The sequence below is a fragment of the Haliaeetus albicilla genome, chromosome 17 (genome assembly GCF_947461875.1).
Source record: "Haliaeetus albicilla chromosome 17, bHalAlb1.1, whole genome shotgun sequence".
In the NCBI taxonomy this organism is placed as follows: Eukaryota; Metazoa; Chordata; class Aves; order Accipitriformes; family Accipitridae; genus Haliaeetus; species Haliaeetus albicilla.
Genome location: NC_091499.1, coordinates 24,867,246 through 24,889,161, shown reverse-complemented (window position 1 = coordinate 24,889,161; position 21,916 = coordinate 24,867,246). Strand labels below are relative to the sequence as shown.

Sequence of the window (21,916 nt, the reverse complement as noted above, 5' to 3'; positions counted from 1 at the left end):
CTGAGGGTAAAAACACAGTTCTAGTGTAGGAAATAGACAAACAGATAATACAGCAGAACTGGGTTGGTTTTACTGCTCCTATTTAGGCCTAACAGTAAGGATGGTTAAGCCTCAGTTCTACAAAGCTAATTCAAACAGCTCAAAAGTTAAAATATTTGACACCAAGTATTTCTAAAAATAAATTCATTTTATCTCAACGTAAAGAAACTGCCTGTAATCTCTTTTAATTTCCTACCGACAGTAAAATTGTTTTCAATGCTTACAAATGTGAATGCCACAAAACCATTTGCTTAATGGTCAATGGATAAAACCATACAAGAACATGAAGGAAGATTCACCTGCAATAGAAGTATTTTGTAACATTTTAGCTAGGTTAAATAGGTAACTTTTTAAAAGGAAATATAAAAGCTGCTATATGGAGAACTCCAGAAAATAACCTCCTCATCTGGATAATAAATATAATAGGGGTGGCAGCAATAAAAATTTGTTCATTACTGATCTGAAGGCAGTACCTGCAGAAGCGAGGGCTGAATCAGTTTCCAATTCCCACTGCTTAATAAGAACTGTGCTATACAGAAACCCACCTAGGTAGTTTCAAACACAAAATGAAAGACTCATTATACATCTCATTATACAAAACTCAGAAAACTTGTATTGTAAACCTCCCCTGAGGAGTAATGCCAAGCATTATGGATTAGGTGCAACATTCCACAGCCCTTTCGATATTCTCACTGAGTACTGTATGTTGATATTGCACCTAAAATAGGACATACAGCCTTGCTGTAGTAAACACTGGTTTAGTCAGCAAACAGTACAGAGGCACAACTTGAATGTAAATAAGCAGTGGCTGCTCCTACTTTCTCTGTAATTTTCAGGAAAAGAACCTGTCACTGAGGGACAAACCCAACCTAGCAATGGTCTCTGTAATGAATGTTCTTTTTTTTCTTCTTCTTTCCAAATCTAAATCAGTTTTCACTAACACCACCACAACCTTCCAGTAACTTTTACAGCTGAAAGGTAATAAACTTAAAAGACAACTACTTGGCAACCTTTCCACACCATTTGCATGCAACTGTGTTTACGTGGACACACAAACAAGCTGTACAGAACACCTGGATACTCACTGCTGACAAGAGTTATCTCGGTAATCACAGAATGGTTGAGGTTGGCAGGCACCTCTGGAGTTCACCTGGTCTACCCCCCCTACTCAAGCAGGGCCACCTAGAGCTGGTTGCCCAGGACCACATCCAGACAGCTTTTGAGTATCTCCAAGCACGATGACTCCATAACCTGAGAATCTGAGAAGGCATGCACATGTACACCAAGGTCACATAACACGAACTCATAAACACGCAGTCAACATGACAGACTGCATATATACAAGTGGGGGAAGAAGTCATCTGAAATGGCTGTCTGCATGCCGATCACAGAAAAGCTGGAGCATACAGACATCAAATGGTTCCGTAATAAGCCATATGGCCCACTCCAACCAGCAAGTGTGAAGTTTCATTTAAATGGCCTGCTAAAAAACCCACAAACTTCTACACACCTTATAACTTCTCTGTAATAAAAAGCAGTTCTTCAAAGAAATGAACCTTAACAAACATGCATGAATGAAGCCTATGCAAACACTGGCATTTCAGACAGTCCCTATATCTAGTACAAACTTCTCCAGTATTTATTTAGATTCGTGTATATTTTGAGCTCTATCCTCAGTCTTAAAGTAACTGTATCACAAACAGAAAAATACTGCCTATTTACAAGCTCATATACTTGATTATTCCACTACATTCCTCAAAATTATTGCTTTCACCAGAATACATATAGGTATCACGAATAACAGTGCAATTACAGCCTAACTATACAGATTTCATGGCAAATCTTTGCAACCAGTCCCTGGACCTTGTTAATCAAGCCTAGGCCTTAATGTTATATTTGTTACCACAACTATAGCTTTGGTCAACACGTAAAAGAACATTATTTTATTGTTTACATGAATTTATTGTTGGGCAGGGTAGTACCACAGAAATAACACTGCTTGTAGACAGTAGATTCTTCACTGTACTATCAGTTCTGTTATTGATTTGATGTGGGACCCTAAGCAAATCCATTCTTTTCTTTACACAGGTATACCTTGCTGTCTGTCAAGAACACGTTCCTGAAATGCAAAGTAGCAATTCAATAGACAGTGAAACATTTTTTCCCCATAGAATAAATGTAATATAGAGGAGAGGTATACAGGAACTTAAAAACACACACACAATTGTAACACACAGGGACAGCATGTATGACATGGCGGACAGAGAGGAAGAAGCAAATTCATCGGCTGTCAACTCAACATCCCATGATGACAGATGAGGAGGATGAGATGCTGGCTTTTCAGAAGCTGGCTTTGCAATAGCTGGAGATACCAAATGCTTAATTAAAAAAAAAAAAAAAAAAAAAAAAAGTTGACTGCTAATTGTCCTGAAATTTTGATCAGCAGATCTCCCTTAACGTGAGGCTAAATCTCCAGTGACCCTGTCCGATCATTCTGAAAGATTTCAGCTGCTTCATCTGTGAGACCGAACATCCGCTGTAAATCTTTTAGTGTGAGTGTTCATGCTGCCTCTTTCCAAATGGTTACATTTTCCTTGTCATCATCATCCTTCTCAGAGGCCCACTGCACACGGAGGTCAATCAAGTCAACCAAGAGTAAAGGACAAAAACAGTGTAATGACAACAGTTAGCAGAATAGGGTATTAAATGATCAATACTGGAACTCTGAAATGAGAGACAGAGAAGAAATGGATAGCATGGTGCTACCACACCTGTTTCCTTCTTCCAGTGATTTATCTTGTCTACTCAGACTGCAAAAATTACTAAGCAGGAGCTGTTTCTCACTGAGTGTTTACACATTATCTAATCCTGCCAACCTCAGTTGTGATATGCATGTGCTACTCTGGTAAAAATGAGAGACAACTATTTTCAGGCCAGTGTGTTATTTTGAGAAGGTTCATTTTACACACTGAAAAAGAAGATATTTCAATAAGCAGCCAAAAAGCACCCTCAAGAAGTATGTAACAGAACTGGAAGTTGTAGCTGAGAGAGATATGCTGTTAGTCTATTTCCAGGGGCACTGATCATAAAAATCAGTCCCAAGTTGTATATTAGACCCAATATAGGTGCAGCTACTTTGTGAAACGCTTTGAAGTCTGCAGCTGATGGAGTTCTAAGCACATAGTGTCAGTTATACATGTATTTTTTTGACAAAAGCACAAATATATTCAGTGAGTTGACCAAGAGGTACTCTACAGTAGCAAACAGTATACTGGTTATGAAACCAGTATCTGGATTCTAGTTAGAGCATCCATTTTGTCACAGTATTTTAAGGTTTATTTAAGACACAGAATTAAAGGACACCATATATACATGGGTACTAAATTTGCTGCTTAACAAGTTTCACGCCAGTGGAGCAGAATCTTACAGTTTATTCAGGCAGCCCCTCATTGTTCAAACAACTCAGCAGGCAATCTATACAAAGTATGTAACAAATGCCTCAAAAAAAGGAGGTGGTTCTTAAAAAAAAAAAAAACCAAAACAAACACAAAACAACAACCAAAAAAACCCTACAAAAACCCCACAACACATTAGAAAACACATCCTTTTAAGAACCAGGTAAGTTACAAGCTAATGACCTCCAACCACATCATTGACAAAACTCAAACACTGGAAACAATTTCAGAATACATACATTATCTCAAATTCCTCATTCCTACTCCAGCCCTGTTCACATCCCACAGAAGCTATGAACCTCTGGAGAAAAGAGAAACAAATGGACATGAGGCTATTTTTCAAATAGCTCTTCAGAAGTACGAGAAGCCTGCCAGTGCAAGATGCAGAAATGGTATGCTGGAAGTGAAGCTCTGCTGTACAATGCTGAAAATCTTCTAGTCCATGCTGCAGTCCACAGAAAACCCCCATCAAGAGTTGTACACTGGTATATTTTGGGAGAGGGTGTGAAAAGGTAAAAGGCAGAGGCATAAGCCTCACCACAATGGCTGTATCCTGTTTTGCATCCTCTCACTATGAATCCACAGAAGGCACTGGAAGACTGTTGACAAGAAGTGCCCACTTCTGGGAAATGGAATATGGGAAATAGCAGCAACTGGAACGATGCTCAGCTGTGAACATTGGGATAATGAACTGAGGAGGCTATGGGGAACGACCATTGTGGGACACAGTGTCTGAAATGATACCGAAAATGAAGGGAGAAAAAAAGTTAATCAGGAGCTCACCTTAGGAAGCAGCAAGTTCCTGCAATGAGCTCATTCCTTCTCAAGTGAGCAGCAACAGAGGAGAGAAAGACACTGGGATGGGATCAGATATACAGCCTAGCCAGGTCAGTGAAGGGGGAAAGGGGAGAGAAGAACAGAAGAAAGAAGATAAGCAGGCCCCCTCACTGCGTCATACCAGAGCTACTGCTGCTGGAAAGGAGCCAGATCTGAGCTGGAGCGTTTGCCTCTGCTTTTTTCCCCTCTCACAAAACCAAGGAGAAGTGAAGCCACCAAACTTGGATGTCTACCTGAAATGCATTCAGCTTTTGCTGACTATAAACCCCTACTCTAAATTACACCTAGCCTTGGCAAAACTCGTAATCAAAAGCACGCAAGAGTAACTTAAAAACATTCTCTTCTCTGGCTGAATTTTTGTGCTGCCCTGAAGTGAGATTCATTCTTGGATCAGTGATTTCATAATCTAAAATACAAAACCCTTCAAAAAGAGACAAATATATAAAGTGGCAGTTGAGGACCGCAGAGTTATATTATTCCTCAAATTACACATTGCTTTTTCTTAGGTAAATTCCTTATCTGCCTTCTCCAAAGGCCCTCCTGCAATTGAACACACATTTCCCAGCCTAACACTCTTCAAAAGCAATTCTAAAATGTTTCTGTAAAATTTATCATGTATATCAGCCTCAAATCATGCACAAATAAGAATTGTGATTTTAAAAAATATTTCAATTCTCCGTTTTACAATATTCATTATCATACACCAACAGGTATCTTGTATGCGGTTTACAACTGGTCTCGTCAGCTACTTGCACTCAGTCTTGTGAAGTGAAGCAATAATTTAGCAACATCAGCTCGTTCGTTAATGTCTCCCCTAACGTGACATCTAGTTGCACCCCAATTTCTTTATGGATGGATTTACAGTTTGGTTCTGTCTTCCCGCAGTTGAATAAGCACCTGACAGAAACACCCAACTGACCATTCACATACTTATTTTGAAGTGGTCAGTGAAATCTTGAGGAACGACTCCAAGAGCTTGAAATGGCCAAAAGCTAGTAGGAAATAAATCAAAACTTTGATACCTCCATACACCACAACTTAGCAACAAGAATGACAATTCAAGAATTACCAATTAAACAGAAGACCACACATAAACAGAAAATTCAATTTTCATTATGATTTCACTCTAATAAACAGGCCTTGTAGTTTCTCAAAGGTTTTTTCTTTTTTTTTTATGAAAAGCATTTACAAAAATTACTAGCTACCAAAAAAGAAATACTGCCTGAGAAGATAATGAAATTTTGTTTCATAGTTGACCACTACTTAGTGAATTAAAACCTATTGGTTTTAAATATAAGCAGCAATATTACGAGACTCCTTTACAGATACAAAGACTACTATATCAAATAATAGCTATGATCTTATACAACAAAGCATAAATTTAACACTGCTTTCATTCCATTACCACCATGGCAGCACTGTAGCATTTTTGAAATTATACTTTTGTCCGAGTCACTATGTCAACAGACATGCCAGTCTGCTTAAGCGCCAAACGGCTAAAATGGAATGGCTCAACCAGCTAAGATGAATTCAAACATAAATTCTAGTAGTGCTTCACCTTTTGCTATTGTAGTCAGAATTTTGCTCTTTGTATTTCACAGAACAACAGAAAATAGTAGGTGGATCTTTGGGCTTAAACAGAATTTTGATTCCTTGCCTTTCAAGCTCTTATTACGCAAAGATGTAGGACGCCAAGAGATGACTTGCACAGTCTTGCCAAATACAATGACATTTCTTCTTCCAAAGACCTAAAGAAGTTGTGAAATGTTATTGCCAACACAGTCCATTGTAGGAGTTCATCCTTCTGTTATTTTTAACTAAAAGTCCATTTTTTACCTCCCCCAACCACCATACCATGAAGCGCTTTAATTTTATAGATCATACCTGCAAACCTTTACAAACCAATTGTTTAGTACAGGATTACATAAAAGCCCTCAATGCTAAGAACACTGGCAACCCTTGTCATTCATACACCTCACTGAGCACAATACCTCCAGAAGAGGCAGAAAGCATAGGTAGGTGGCTTCAGAACCAACGTCCATAGCTGGTACTAGACAGAAGACACAGTGCTGCTAGACGCTTTGACTTTCTGAACATATGCATAAAGCCCCTTCCACATACCAATCAATCTCCCTTCACTCAGCAGGTGGAATTTGGAGTCTGTTCTGAACCTGACTCCCAATTAGCTGCACAGCATGGACACACAGCTTTAAACATACTAAGATTCATGCAGAGTTAATCATGCCGGAGGTGAAGCAGCCTATACACACATAGTGGTTTGCTGTCACGTAGGCAGCATGGCAACTGAGCACCTTTCCTGCCGGCAAGACGTACACGTTAAACCCAGTGAGAAAAGGTTATTCTTATCCAGACCAACTCAAGTGAAGACAAGCATCACGCTGCCTGTAAGCCAAACAGTAAGGACACCCTGTTGTCTTATACAGTATGTTAGAAGTTGTTTTTACTATTTCTTTTTCCTCAAAGAAAATATCAATGTAGATGTAGGTGATGAAATAAAGTATTAATTTTTGTATTTCAACTCTCAAGTAAATAACTGGATAGCACTTTCTCTGAAGTCACACGTTACTTCTGACAATGACTGCTTAGGTCCAACACCTCTGAAAAAGAGGCAGAATTACATTTGTCTCCTTTTTTAAAAGAGAAAAAAATAATGCAGAAATGTAATAAGTTCTTGAAGCTTATTAGCAAACATTACTAAAGGTATAGAAAGGAAAAAAAAAGCCATTAAAAAGTTTAACAAGGAAATAAATAGAATATAGCCAAGTCACACTTCCTTTGCAGACTGTAGTGAAGTGTCTTCTCTAACCAAGACGAATTAGAAATGCTTCTATTATGCAAACTAATATTAAAGTTTATGGTTTGGGAAGCCAGGGATTTCCTACTGTGTTCCTAATAGCTGGACAACTAAAACTGTTTCACTGTTTACTTTATGATGCCACATTCATGATATGGCATAGCCTAAACATTTTCTTAAAAGAAAATAAGCCTTAATGAGTTAACCACACGCACCCACAGAAAGCCTGCTACCTGCCAGACAACCTCAGGCTCTACATTTTTTAATAATGAAATAGTTACTCATGCCATTACATAAATATTATTACATAATATCTCCTTTGTATGCAAAATTGGAACTACAATAAAATAGGTCCCACTATTTCAATATTGTATCTATAAATCCCACTCATCCACTTAAGAATTTGGAGCTGTAGATGCATCAGATCACAACAGCTTTAATATCTCACATTCCTCTGTGCCTAAACAGAGAACAGACAGATAATTCTAAATAAAAAACCACAACCAACCCCAAAAAAACAACAACAACAAAAAAATCTGTTCTACTATAATAGCTGGGTGAAGGGAAAGATACTGTTACTGTGCTTTTTTTATTGCATGTTTTTTGTCTTGCCTAACGTTTAATGTATATACCGGTACCTCATTTTCAACATGTAAGTCAATGAAATATGCAGAAATACCTTAATTCCCAAGGTCAGCGTTACAGAGTGTAACTATAAAGGGATCACAAGCAATGACGCTTAACATGTCTAACATCTCAGAGAACAGGGGTTTTTTTCCAACTTCATATTTAACGTATGTGTAAACTACAATAAACATGAGATACGTCTTCCTAAATACTAAATTCGTTAGAAATTTGTTCTGACGGCCAGAAACATACTTGAGACGTGGGAAGACTATAACCATGAGTCCATAGGGAAGAGGCAACGAAGAAGCGGGATGTGACATTAGGAAGTCCCGGGGGGCAACATGTGGCCAGCGGTTAGGACGTTCCCTTCTGCAGTGCAGCACCCATGCCTGTCGTTTTACGCGGTCTGCACCACGCTAGCGTAAGACCAAGACAAACCCCCCACTTTGTAAGTCCTGCACAAGTCTCACTCGTGACTACGTTCGAAGGTTTCCCCCCTGTACGCTCACCCTGTCGCTATTCGCCCCGCAGGAACACACCTCCTGGTGTGCCTCCTTCACCCCCCCCCCCCCCGCCATGCCCACACGCCGTTACCCTGCCGTTTACGGGGATCGCGGGGGGGGGGAGCGCGGGGCCGGCGGCTGCCCCCGGTGTTTGCACAGCTGCCGCCGCTCGCCCGGGGCAGCCCCCCTCCCCGCGCCGCGCACAAAGCCCTGCCGGCCGCGGGCCCTGCTCCTCCCCGGCCCGCACCTGCGGCCCCCCACCGCCACCGGCCGGGGGTAGGCGGGGTGGTGGTGGTGCGACACCTCCGCCCGCGGCGGCGACGGCTGCCGGGCTCCCCCCGCGGGGACACCCGGGGCAGGTACCGCTCCTCGCCGGCCGCCGCCGCCGCCCCGCGGTGTCCGGCTGGGCCCGGCGCGCTCCCTTACAGCCGCCGCTGGCAGGTGAGACGCGCCGCAGCGGCGGGGGGGGGGGGGGGGTGGGGGTGTTGAGGCGGGGGGGGGGGGGGCGCGACCCAGTCACAAAGAGCAGGAGCTGCCGCTGCCTCCGCCGCGGGGGGGGGGGAGGCCGGCGGCGGGCCCGGCGCCAGCAGGACCCGCGCCGCAGCGGGGCCGTCCCCGCCCGGCCGTCGAGCGGCGGAGGCGGCGGCGAAGACGACGACAACGACGGGGGTCCCTTACCTGCAGGGGTGGCGCCGAAGACTCTCACGACGGGCACCCGCCTGGTCGGGGCCTCTCGGAAGTGGGACTGGCAGGGGTCCAGGCCGGGCAGCGGGCTGCCCATGTAGTAGTCGGCAGTCACGATCCGCACTGAGAACATGTTTGTTGGCCGCCGCCGAGGCACGCACTGAGGGAGGGAGGGAGCGAGCGCGGAGCCCGCACGGCTCCCCCCGCCGCAGCGAGCGAGCGAGCGCAGCCCCCCGCCTGCCGATCCTCGCCCGCCCGCCCGCCGGCGCGCGCCCGCCCCGCCGGCGCGCGCGCAGCCTTCCCCTCACACACGCTCGCTCGCTCGCTCCCTCACTCACACAGAGAGAGGCGCGTTGCGAGGGCGCGCGCCCTTCCTCTGTCTGTCGCTGCTCGCTCGCGCTCCCTCTCCTCCTCCTATTCCCCCCTCCGCCACCGCCTCCTCCTCCTCCTCCTCCTCCTGCTGCTGCTGCTGCTCCGGGCGCGTGCGCGGCGGCGCGCGCTCGGCCGGGTCGCCCCCGCGGGGGGGGGCTCTTAGAGCCCGGCCGGCCGCGAGCGCCTGACGGGCAGCGCGGGCCCGTCCCCCCGCAGCAGCGCGAACGCCTCAGCGGCGGCGGCGGCGGCGACAGCAGCAGCTCCCCGGCTCCGGGCTGCAGCTGTTGTTGCCATGATGATGATGTCACGGACGCAACCATTGGGGGAACGGGGAGGTGGACGGGCCGTGTGTTGGGGTGGGGGGGGAAGGAGGGGGGCAACGAGCAGGGAAAGTGTCATTCCCCAACAGGCACGCTCGCCACCTCACCCCCCGTCTTTCGGGTGGGCTCGGCAGACGCGGCGCGAGTGCGCGCGGGCGTGGGGGAAACCTTTCCGATGCTTTACCCTCCTCCCCCCCCCCCCCCCCCCGGTGGCGGGAGGCGGGGGGTTGGCGGCGGGGGTGCTCGGTGATTCGGCGATCGGCCGCGCGGCCTGGGGTGAGGCTGCGGAATCCCGAGCCGCGGATGGGGCGGGGAGGGAGCGCTGCTGGGACACGATGGGGTTAAGCTGGGTCGGCCGCCATTTTCGATGCCGAGCCGCCTCGCTGCGGGAAGGTGAGTCTCCGCAGGCTGCGGGGGCTAATAATAAAAAAAACCACCCCAAAACCAAAACCCCAAACAACAACAGAAAAATATGGGGGCGAGGGGGGAGGGTAGACGGGAAAACCTCCTGCCGCCGTTACTCACGGCGGGGGGGGGGGGGGGGGCGCGTAGCGGCACAGCGCTTCCGCCGAAGCCCTGCGCCCCCTTTGGCGGTAACGGTCCCTGCGCGCGGGGGGCGAGGCCCGCAGAAGGGCGGCGGCGGCGGTTGGTGTTGCCGTTGCCGAGCGCGCGGGTGGCGGCGGGGCGGGGCCGGGCGCGCTGCGGCGGAGCGGCGGGGGCCGGCCTGCAGCCTCCGGCCTCCTCCTCCTCCTCCTCCTCCTCAGCGTGCTCCACCATGGCGCTCCTCCCCCGCCTTCGCTCTCCCCACGGCCACCGCGTTATCTTTCTACACCTCCCCCGCCATGGCTGCCCCGTTACCTTCCTCCCCGCCCGCCCCGGGGGTATAAAGGTCGGGCTGGGAAGCTGCCCAAGAGAGAGCGGCCTGCTGTTGTACGGTGGGTCCTCTCCGGCTGGGGAGGGCCGCCCCGAGGCGGGGGTCGGGCTCCCCGCTTCTTGGGCCCCAGCAGAGAGACCTGCGTTAATCGGGAGGAAGAGAGTCCCGAGAGCTGGGTGCCTCCCTGCTCCCCGTCGTTAATTCGGGTAAAAAACATTCACGAGGGTTTAGGTTTCTCTTATTTGGCCCTTTAGGGGAGCTTGGTTTGCGTTTTCCCGCTCTCTCGTGCAGGTTTTCATGTCAAATGATAACAAAAAACTGTGGGTTGGGATTCCTGTTGCGGTCTCTTTGTCTCAGAGCTGAGGATTTGAGGGGGGAAAAAAACTACGCCAAATATCGAAAGAGTTGGCAGCGTGGAACATCAGCCTATAAAAAGGCCAAATATTCTTACATCTACTTAGAATGATTTTGTTACATATGCGTGCAAGACTGGATGATATGAGACAAACGTACAAATCTATAAAATCTGACAAAAGTCCAATATGTAAAACATATGTTTCACATTTTGCTTACATATGTTTTGGTTTTAGATTTGAACAAAAGACAGGTCAGGCAGTTGCTACCCTTCATTTTTTCATTGTAATGAACAGGAAGCTTGCCTGTCTACTCAAGGGTAACTGGTTTCCTACTCTTTCTTTGTAAGCTGTTTATGTTCACTAGCTCACATCTGTTTTCCTCCTTATACTCATTTTTATGCAAACAGAAAAAAAGTTGAACTACCTAGTTTTCAAGAAATCTTGCGTCACAGACGTAAGTAGTTGAAATAGGGTTGAAACCCAAACTATTTTCAGTGTATCTAAAGCATAACTGAGCTACAACTTTAATTTTTTGACAGTTATTTACATTTGCAAGGTTAATATTTGGAAAACCTTTGGAACTGCAGGAATACTCTTATGAATCCTGAAATTTCACAAAGGCTGATAAATCACTAAGAGGTTACTGGTGAAGCACGTTAAGAAATAGCATCTCTAACTCTTGTTACTTGAATACATTTTGAACTGGTGCTAAGCTAATACATTTCCCGCATTTTCCATAGGACTTTGGTAGGGACACTATGCTCTTGTGTGAACTCTATTCTGTGCTCCGTTGCCTTTCTGTTCATATGGCCCTCTTAACTTCCTGAGCATTGTATCTTCCCACCGCTGTTTATTTCACCGACGGCTTAATGTCTTTGAACACTGGCAGATGTGCTCTGGTGCCCCTTCCTGCATGAGTTTAAGATACTACGAAATCAGCAGTCTGCTTCTGTGCGAGGGGATACCAGTCCACTGCTGTATTCTCTTGTCATATACATAGGCAGCAGAACATGATGTACATCTGCACCTCAGCTGGGTGGGTACATAATCCAAGACATTTAAGCTACTGGAGGATTCTGGCTTTTTCTAAATGAGCGTGGTACGTGAGGTGTAGGCGCAGGTTTGTATCTGGTAGTCCTGCTGAAGAGAAAGCAATTGCCCACAATAGAATAGTGTAGATAGCTGGAGTAACTAGCTTTTTAGAAGCATACAGCAGGATTCACTAAAGCACATAATTCAGAGTCTTCTATTTCATTACAAAAAATTTTATGTTGTTTATTAAAATCAGAGAGAACCATGCTTTGAATTAGGAATAACTGTTGCAAATGGAAGGCAGCAGGACTGAGACAAGAACAGTTGATACCTAACCTAGAGCCAGTTTCCTGTTCATATGAGGTATTAATTTGATTTCTGAAAGTGTTGAATGTTACTCTCAGAGAAAAAAATTAAGTGACTTCCCTTTTTGATGTAAGGAGCTTGATCCAAGTGGTAGTCTTACAGCCATGCAGACATTTATATAGAACTCACATGCTTTCTGAGCTGTGCCTTTTCAGTTTCCCTTCATTTCGTAGAGCGCACTTCTGCTTTCATTTTCTTCTTGTAGTCAAGTCAAGTTAGTCTGCAGGGTCACACCAAGGTAAGAATATATTTTCAGAAAAGGTTTGAGTCAGCACTGTCATGGGAGGTCCCCCTGCCCTCCTCCTCAAGTCAGTGCAAGCATTTGAGTAGCTGCATAACAAACGGGATTCGGAAACTGATCTAGGTGAAAGTGATCCAACTAAAAAATACGGGTTAGTTTTAACCTAGATCGGGTCCCTGATCTGCCTCATTATGTAGGTGTGTGAGAGCCTGTACTTGCACAGTGGAGGAGGCAGTGCAGGGGCTGAGCTTGAGCAGCAGAAAGAAAGAGAGAACACTTCTAGCAGTCTTGGCTTGTGGTAGCTTAAGATCAGTAGTTCAAGTTGCTGAAGTCTAAAAGTCAGTTTAACCCTTGCAGTAGGTGACAGTCACAAAGCCTGTTTCTGGATTTCCTACATTTCAGTTTCTGTGTCAGGGTTTGTCTTTAGCACTTGTTTTATTTGTTGTTCGTGCGTCTACTGTATATAAATTTTCTTGTAGTTTATTACCTGAAAATGGTGCCATCCTCGGATGTCAATAATTGCAAAAAGAAACATCATGGTTAGAGTGCACTACCACCCATTTTCCCTGGTATCTCCAAACTCTGTATGTACTCTCTCTAAAAGGTTTCACCCAGTTTTCTGTTATAAAGCAAGTCACCCCCTTTCTCTGTTCCTCCAGTTGCTAAGCAGCAGCTGTTCTCCCCATTAGCCAGCTATGTATTTGCATGAAAATAATCAAGCTTGAATATATAACTGCTTCTAATCATGCACAGTTAAACAGCTGTACAATAAAAATTTGAGTATTAATAGTATTAGTTATCACCATAACTGATGACTGTCATAAAAGTTAGAATTTCTCTATAGAGTAAAATCAATATAGTTTTGCCTTTTTTTTTGAACAAAAGGCACATCAGTTTTTTCTTTCTCTTAATCCTTACTGTGTACCTAATTTAAAAAAAAAACGGTCATAAAACAGTATCTGCAATTCACAAAAAATTTATAAATGCAAATATGAGCAGACACAGAATCATCTAGCGACTAAACATGATGGGGCCAGGGAAAAGCCACATTTTTTCAAATATCTAATTATAGTAGCAGGATGCAACAATTTGATGATAAAAGTTTAGGCTATAACACAAAGGTAGAATTTCAAACAGTACATCTTAACTTCAAAACTGACTTCTCTATCTGTGTTTGAGTTCCTATTGATTTCCAGGATGTTCAGTATTTCTGAGGTCTATGGTCTGAAATCTTGGAGTACTCTCTCAGTCTGGGGATGCCCTGGATTTATCCAAATTATATTTCAGAATGAGGGCTGAGTGTGGCCCGCATATTCTCAGGTGTTGATTTTCCAGGTGACAGAAACATGGTTTCTGCGGGGAGAAAACCTGGGCACACAGATCAGTAGTAGTATGTGGTCCACCCAGTTGGTATCCTGATGTGGACAGTCAGACTGTCCAAACACTGGAAGTTTATTTCCCGGTGTGCCCCACAGACTAAGTGAATGAAAAAAAGGCTAAATCTTTAGACTAAAAGACTTGGTGCTACACTGTGTAATTTTGGACTGCCAAACCTGTATGTACTTTGCCATGTATAAGAATCCATAGTCTCATGTTAGGCTCTTGGGCTCCCTAAACGCTCAGTGCAAGAAGTAGTCCTCTTAGTCTGCAAAAATGAGTACACTGGATGAGAAGCTGTCTAGAAATGCTGATAAAGTATAAACTCAGCATTCCCCTGCCAAAAGGAGTAAGGCTGAAGTCCTCTCCCAGAATTCTCAGTTTGGAGTCCTCTCCTAGAGTTAGGTACCTAAGCAAGTACAACTTTTATCTTATTTGGGAGATAAAAGAACAGGGAGAGATAGCTCTTTCTTCCAAGTTGAGCAGATCTGGGATTTGAAAACAGGTTTGCATTTCACACATGAGTGCCTTAACAGTAGGTTAATGGATGAACTAATGCACCTATGCTAAATATTTGGGAAGATTCATTTCTGGTGATCTTTCATGTTTTAAGAATGCTTATTAAACCACACATCATAGGCAAGGTACACAGGAGGATTCCTCATATAAGAGTCGTGACAAGCCTTGTTTTACTCCAGGTAGTTAGGCCCATTTATGCCAGAATTTGAGGCAACATTGTACATGCCCATCATACCAGCAGAAAGTCAAGTACTGTCTGGATGTTATCAGATAAAAACCTAGGACAGCTTGTGAACAGCAAGGAATTGAGCAACTTGTGGATACCAAACTGGCCTAAAGCGCCACTTAGGCTGCTGAATTCATTCGTGGAGGTAACTGTGCTTTGTAAATAATACTTAAGATCCTAATTAATGAGATTTTTTTAATTTTTTTTTTTTAATTCTCAGTGATGAGATACAGGCTAGGCGATAGGCTCTGAAGTGTAATGTAGTCAAATTCTGACAGAACCAGGGCAGTCACATATTTAATCAATGGCCTTACACCAACAATGTCTTACCACTAGAAACCTGATGGGAGAATTAACCTAGGTCTCAGGTATGAAAATATTAGAAGTATCAAAGCCGTCTTTTAGCAAAGACTCTCAATAAACCTATCAGGGTAAGAATGGTGCCATGTGATTGGAAAGTAAGGTGTATTTAAGGCCAGCCCAAGGAAGTGTTACATGCAACTGTTGCAGTATACGGCACATAGGAAACAAATTGTAGGATAAGCAAAGGCATAGAAATAGCAAAAAATGTAACTTTGGTGTAGTAAAGGTAGATTTTGTTGGGGTAACTGGGTAGTTTTTTGATAAAATAAGCAATTTATTGACAAAGGAAATGAAGGAGATTTAATTTGTACTTCATAAAAAGATTCAGTATAGTGCCATATGAGAAATGAAGTAGAATATGTAACGTAAAGAATTGCTAATGGGAAATGACAGTGGATTGTGTTGAAAGAAGAACTATAAAACTGGAAGCTGGCTACAGGTAGAGTCCGCCCATTTAATGTCTTTAGCGTTGTCCTATTTAGCATATAAATAAAAGTTACTGGTAACCTTAAGTTTGGAGGAGAACAGGCATATCATACAGGAAGGATTGTGTGGTTTGGATTGGAATAATAGGAATGTCATAACATCTTGCATAGGAGAGGCAAGATTTTGCACTTTAGAATTGCTAAGAATTTTCTGCTCCGAACTAGAATGTCAGAAATGACAGAAGAAAAGATCTGGGAGTCAGGGTAGTATGAATCTATCCCCATGATGGGTCCTAAAAGATAAGTACAATCCTAAACTGCATGAAGTGAGTTATGTCTATCAAAGCAAGTGATCTATCGATATGATTATACATCTTCGTCATACCTTATTTGGACTATTTTTTAAGTCATCAAAAGGGATGAATTTAAACTAGAAGAGGTACAGAGTGGGGTTCTATCTATCTATCAAGAAGATAAAAATCAGTTGGCTTCATCTAGAAAAACAAAAGATGAAAGAATATAAGTGAACTTTGTAAGTATATCTGTAACTTTGGAGTAAACAAGAAAAAAAAAATTATTTAAGCCAAAGAACAGTGTTGATGTAGAATGATTAGATATATAAACTAGAAATTAACTTGCCATGAAAGAAGGTTTCTAACCAATGGAGGAATGAATTTCTTCTCTCGGTGAAAGTAGGAGGGCAGAGCATTTTAGCAAGTTTTAATATGGAAGTTGATGAGATTATGAAAAGGGTTATATGATATTTGCTGGTTATTGCACATGACTGCACCTGATGATCAAAATTCTAGAAGAATTACATGTAGTTCCCTGAACATTTCAACAGTGGGTTCCTCTAATTGATGCAGACAATTTAGCCATTAGGATAAATGAGTATTCATCATCATTGTACAAAATACCTTGTATACCATGCATATGGTATAGCTTTCTATTTCAGAAAATTTGACTGTAGCACAAATGCAACCATTACAACATGTATTGTGGCCTTATGTATATGTTCATATCTGTAAATGAGTTGTGTATATGCATTCACATACATAATGTTTATCTGAAAACGAAAAGTTGCCTTTGACCATTTTTGTTTCCTGGGTTGTATTTGCATTTAGCAACTTCCATTTCAAACAGAAGTTTTGATTGAAAGTTATTCAATTTTTTGTTTTGAAAGTAATAATTTTTTTTCCAACATTTTCAGGTCTTGCCGTTGCCTCATATCAGAAAAACCTACTAGTGAATGTGTGTACAGGAAACTGCATAAGTATTCAAGAAAATAATATTAACTGAAATATAAAAATTAATAAAGAATTACACATGTAACAATGTAGGACTATACCACTTTATTTTAAAGTTGAGAAAATGTATTTAATTGAGAGGCAGCATATGCATAAGGTAGAGAAAATTATCAGTAAACACTTAATTTTAATTCTAAATATGAGATTTCTGGTCTGTCCTATGCTGACAGAATTCTGCACGTCAAGAACTGATTGAGGTTCCCTCCCATTTTTGGAGAATGACCTACTGTCAAGAATGAAATGTTTATATGATTGCGTAAGGAATTAAGTTTAGTATAACAAGAACACACACGTTGGGGAACAGTTAACAGTATAGTAATAAGTGAAGTTTAGTGATTGGATGTATGACAACGAGAATTTCATAGATGAAATTTGGTTAAGATGAACTGATTAAGTCTTAGATAAGGAATGGTGCTAGAGCTGGTTTTGAGTGGCATTGCTGAATCAGTGTAATTAAAAAAACTGATGTCTAGTGCTTTGGTCTAATGACTATAAAAGTTGGATATGGACTTAGAAAATTGTGTGTAATGGCATATAACACTTGAACATTAATACTGTTTGTGGGAATGGTATGTTCAACAATGAGAGTTTCTGGCAAGTAGTGGAGTATAAAGGGAAAAATGGTTGAGCATTTGAATAGCTTTTGTTGTAAAAATAAAAGTAATTGGTTTATTTTTACAACAGAGCTGCCAGTTGAGGCTGCATGCGGTTGATCCTTCCATCATCTCTGCATGTGTACATATCCCTACCAAACTCTGAAATTTCTATTCCATATGATGCAGCACAGGTAAATGGTTGTAAGAATTGTTTTTAAACAGGCAAGCGAAACATAATCTTTCATATTCTAGTTCTAATAAACAGCTGAAGCATTTAGTTGAAACTGTCAACTGAGAAATGTCTGGTGTGAAGAGACTTAGCCCAAATGGTTCAAATAGTAAGTAATTAAAAAGATGACATAATGGAAAATTTTCAAGTACTGTAACTGCCAAAAGCCCTATCAATCTCCTATAACTTATGTAGCCAAATATACATGAGTATGTGGTTATTATTTGAATTTTTGTTGTTTTAAAATGTGAAATGTGTTTCTGTGAATGAATCACAGAAATGGGGCTGGATGGTAAGTGGTGAAATCCATTTAATTTTAGATGCTATATTTGTAGTTATAATGTAGCCTGACTTATGGGAGGCATTCCTCATTCATGCATCAGACAAAGTGAAAGAAACCTCAGTCCAATATGTAGATCACAAACAGCCATCTGTTATCCAAAAGGAGGGAGGAGTATCTCCATAAGAGTAAACTTAAAATGTTTTAAGATTAGATTAGAGATGGCAGAGCTCCATTAAATGCTTTGTCCATGTCTGTCAGCATTGATCCCTGTAATACATGAACGTATATGTTACGCTGCAGTTTCAGATGCCTACTGTTTTTTTCTATTAGGACAATTACCTGTAGTTTGGAACTCAGTATATGTTTCCTGTATTGTCTAAATCTTTCTGTTCCCAATCGAGTATGTATATATAACCTTTTATCACCTCGAATAATTATTATTCCTTCTTGTGGTTTGTTCCTTTGAAATAGTTTTCCAGAACAAACTGAATGTTAAGAAGGAAGCATTTTGAACTTCCTACTTGCTTAGCTTGAGCAAGTAAGGTAACACTTCCATAGGTTTGTAACATTTCCTTTTGAGTCTTTCCAGCTCCCAAAGAATTTCTGTTATTTTTATGTGAATTCCATCCAATTTGCAGAGATCTTTCTTGTAATATGCCTAGTACTCGTTGGTGAATTCCAGGCATGGTTGTAAAGAGCGTGGATGAAGAATTTATGGTTTATGTCCAGAGAGTTTTTTACTTTGTTTCAGGCATCCATATGACCTCTATGTGTTGGGGAAAATTAATTACTTGAGCGTATTAATGTCTGGTCCACCAAGAGGCTTGAAGGACTTTGTTAGTTGTCCACAAATAAAATGTTCTACAGCCTGCCCTACCACTGTATGTAAACTGTTACCTTCATGCTCTAGGATACCGTGCTTCCAAGTATGCAAGTCAAATCTAAATTAGTCTCTTTGTTGGTACTCTGTTACAAATCTATTTGTAGTTCCTGCTTGCTTGTTATCCTTAGATCCTTTACAAATATTATGCCTTTGGGGTATTTCCATCCTATTGAATATATTCCAGAATCTGTTCCAGAATATTTCTCTCAGTCATTTCCATAGCAGCAGCTTGTTTTTTCATGTACTCAATTTCTTTTTACTGTTTTCTGACTGCATTTCAGCCACACTAGCTTACTTTGAGGTGTATCAGTCCTCAAAGGTTGTCTGCATGGTGGCCTCTCAGGGATTAATGAAGATGTCAAATAAAACAAGGCCTCACAACAGTTCCTGTGGCACCACACATATAGACAGATTGCCACTTGTCCTTTTTCCTAGGATTCTTTTATTTGCTGTCAGTTTTCACAGTTTTATCTTGAGCCCTACAATATTCACTGTTTTCCTTAAGCTTCAGAATTTTTACACAGTCATTGCGTCTTTGTACCTCGTGTTCAGCATCATAGTCTATCCAACACATTCTGAGTGATTTTTGAGGTTTCATGAGAGTACCAAATGCTTTCGTAAATTTGAATTATGTACTATCTAAAGATTTCCTTTGGACTGTGTATTTTGTTCTGGCTTTGGGGGAAAGTGTTGTTTTTTGGTTTATTATAGGCTAAATATTGCCTAGTATTCTGTTGTTCTTAAAGGCTAACATTTCTGGGCTTGTGTGTCCTGAAATTAAGTTTAGTGTAGTTTAGAAATTCAAAGGTGGTGCTCTTATCTAGATGTTTAAAAACCTAATTTTATGACTACTGAAACCTAGTTTCAAAAATGTTCATTTACTAAGGACTTTTTGCTAGCATTCTTTTTTGCCCAGTACTCACATTGAAGGGATGATATTATTACATTATTATTATTATTACATATTGAGATGATATTATTATCATTATTTTGTTATTGTTATTAATCTACCAATTCTAGTAGTACCTACTAAAGGATGACACTGAAAATGCAGGCCCCATCAGCACACAGATCTACCTCAACAATTTTGGAGTCTTGCAAATAAAATTAATTTTCATATCAGTGTATTGGTCATTTTATATATCAAAGCATGAGATAGGTACAGTTGGAGATACAAACTTGGGAAGAAAACAAATTTATAGAGTAGATCTGCTAATCTAATGTGATAGGTTAATTGAAGTTAGGAATCATTGAAAGTAAAGACACCATAATTCTGTCTCCAGATTCTTGGGGGGAAAATTGTGTGTGTTGCTTATAGACTCCTAGTCGAGTACAGAAATCGGATACATTCTCTCTGGAAGCTGTGCAGTTAAGTGACTGAGACTGGATTCTGTTATAATATGGTGCGTGTTTCCTGCTGTCTCTTGAGTAATCTTGCAGCTGCTTTAGTTAGAAAATCAGTAATACTTGTTTTTGTCGAAAAGCAGGAACTTGATGACTTGGCTAATAAGATTATACAACACTGCCCCAAAATCTGTAAAGTATTAAGCACTATGCCATAGTCCAGTCTCCCCACCCACTGCACCTCCACCTTCCTTTTTCTATGCTACTTTTTAAACTATTTTGTGGAAACAGTGTTGTGCATAGCTGTTTCTCTGAGGACAGCACTTGGGCTTTTGACGTATTTCATTTTTTTTCTCTAATAATTAATGATGTGATAATACTTAAGTGATGTGTTCACATTAGGACCATGCTTTTTTCAAAGAAAATGATTGTTGAGTGAAAGTACGAATATGCAGGGAAAAGTAGGAAATGATTATGTTGTAAAAATAACTTTAAAAGAGTCTCAGATTGTTCAGAGAGGGAAGAGAGCCTTCCAAGGAGTGATCACATTCTCATACTCGGCTTTAAACACATTCTTTATCTTTAAAAGGAAACAGAAGAGAATCAGTCAGTAAATCAAATGTAATTGTGGGCTTGTCTGCAAAATCATATCATTCTGAAATAAGGTGTTAAGACTGGACATTTGAAACAAGAATTATCAGTGCCAAGACTTCTTGTGCTTTGAGAAAAATGGGCATGTCTTTCATTAAACAATACCTTTCCTGCATCTCCTGATTGTTTTTCTTCATCATTGTCTCTAAAGATAGCAGTTGTGGTGGCTCTGGGTGAATCTTTAGGTACACATTAAAAATGAGACTGTATTTTTGTACTGTAAGGAATAAGCTTTTAAAATCACTAAGATTTTTTTAGTATCTATTTGTTTGAAAAGAAAATTGAATTTCTTACCAAAAAATCTCCACCTTTTCGTAGTTGTAGTTGGAGAAAAAAATACATGTTTAAAGACCATGTTCTAGCTGCAACTTTTTAAACCTGTTTTGTGATAAAGATTTCACTACCAGTAACCTGAGTTTCTCTATTGCTGCAGCATGAAATTACTAGTCAGTTCCCTTATTTCTTCTTTTCATGAATGGCACAGAATTGCTTTTTGCCTGGAGTACTTCAGAAATTGCTTATTTTAAACAAAAGAAATCAACAGCATCCATGTTTTTCAAGCTTATCCAGGGTAGCTTTATCTTTTATCACACTTTGAAAGTATTAGCATTTTTTAAATTAAATAGTTCTGTTTTGAAGTAAATTTCGCTCAGATAAAGAGAAAATACAGCAGTAGTTGCCAAAAGGGATAAAATGCACTACCTGGAAACATATCCTTTATTTCTTACGTTCTGACAGAAAAGGAGATGAATGAGCATGTTAGAGGCACAATGTTTCTGTAAATATTGTATTGTTGTTAGCATGATTTATTTCTATGTCCCCAATAAAAACAAAACTTTTTAAGCTTATTTTAATTTAATTGTGTATAAATTGCTAACACTGCTACTTCAAAGGTTTAAAAATTCCAAATTATTTGGCATGAACTGTTCTGTGACAGTAGAATTCATAAGTTCCTCGTTGGCTTCTTCGTAATGTTCCTTACCATATATTACATCTATACTGTGAAATAAAACAGGGCTAGAGAGACTGCTATGTCCCTCTGCCTCCGAATGCTGTCCCCTGCGCAGTGTGGGAGCACTGTTTCAGATGGTACGAGTTGTTATGGGCCTAAACTGCCACACAGCGTGCTAGCAGCTTAACAGCGTGGGTGACGAGCAAGCTGGTGTTCAAGCTTATTCCTTGGTACCATTTT

The 21,916-nt window shown here is 41.6% G+C and overlaps 1 protein-coding gene and 1 long non-coding RNA gene across 4 annotated transcripts in view; one reads left to right on the top strand and one right to left on the bottom strand.

The window, feature by feature from the left end:
• The window catches only part of REV3L (REV3 like, DNA directed polymerase zeta catalytic subunit), a 126,174-nt gene extending 116,828 nt beyond the window's left edge, over positions 1-9,346 (bottom strand). The window contains exon 1 of the mRNA XM_069805055.1: positions 8,955-9,346. Coding sequence (XP_069661156.1) covers positions 8,955-9,093 — 139 coding nt within the window. The 5' untranslated portion in view covers positions 9,094-9,346. The remainder of the gene's footprint in view (positions 1-8,954) is intronic.
• The window catches only part of LOC138689585 (uncharacterized), a 70,897-nt gene continuing 56,377 nt past the window's right edge, over positions 7,397-21,916 (top strand). For 2 of the 3 annotated variants that reach the window (XR_011328477.1, XR_011328478.1), the window contains exons 1-2: positions 7,397-8,717; positions 16,642-17,473. This is a non-coding gene — a long non-coding RNA (uncharacterized lncRNA). Of the gene's footprint in view, positions 8,718-9,765; positions 10,046-16,641; positions 17,474-21,916 lie in introns of those variants that run through there. The other variant, XR_011328479.1, reaches the window with a different exon arrangement.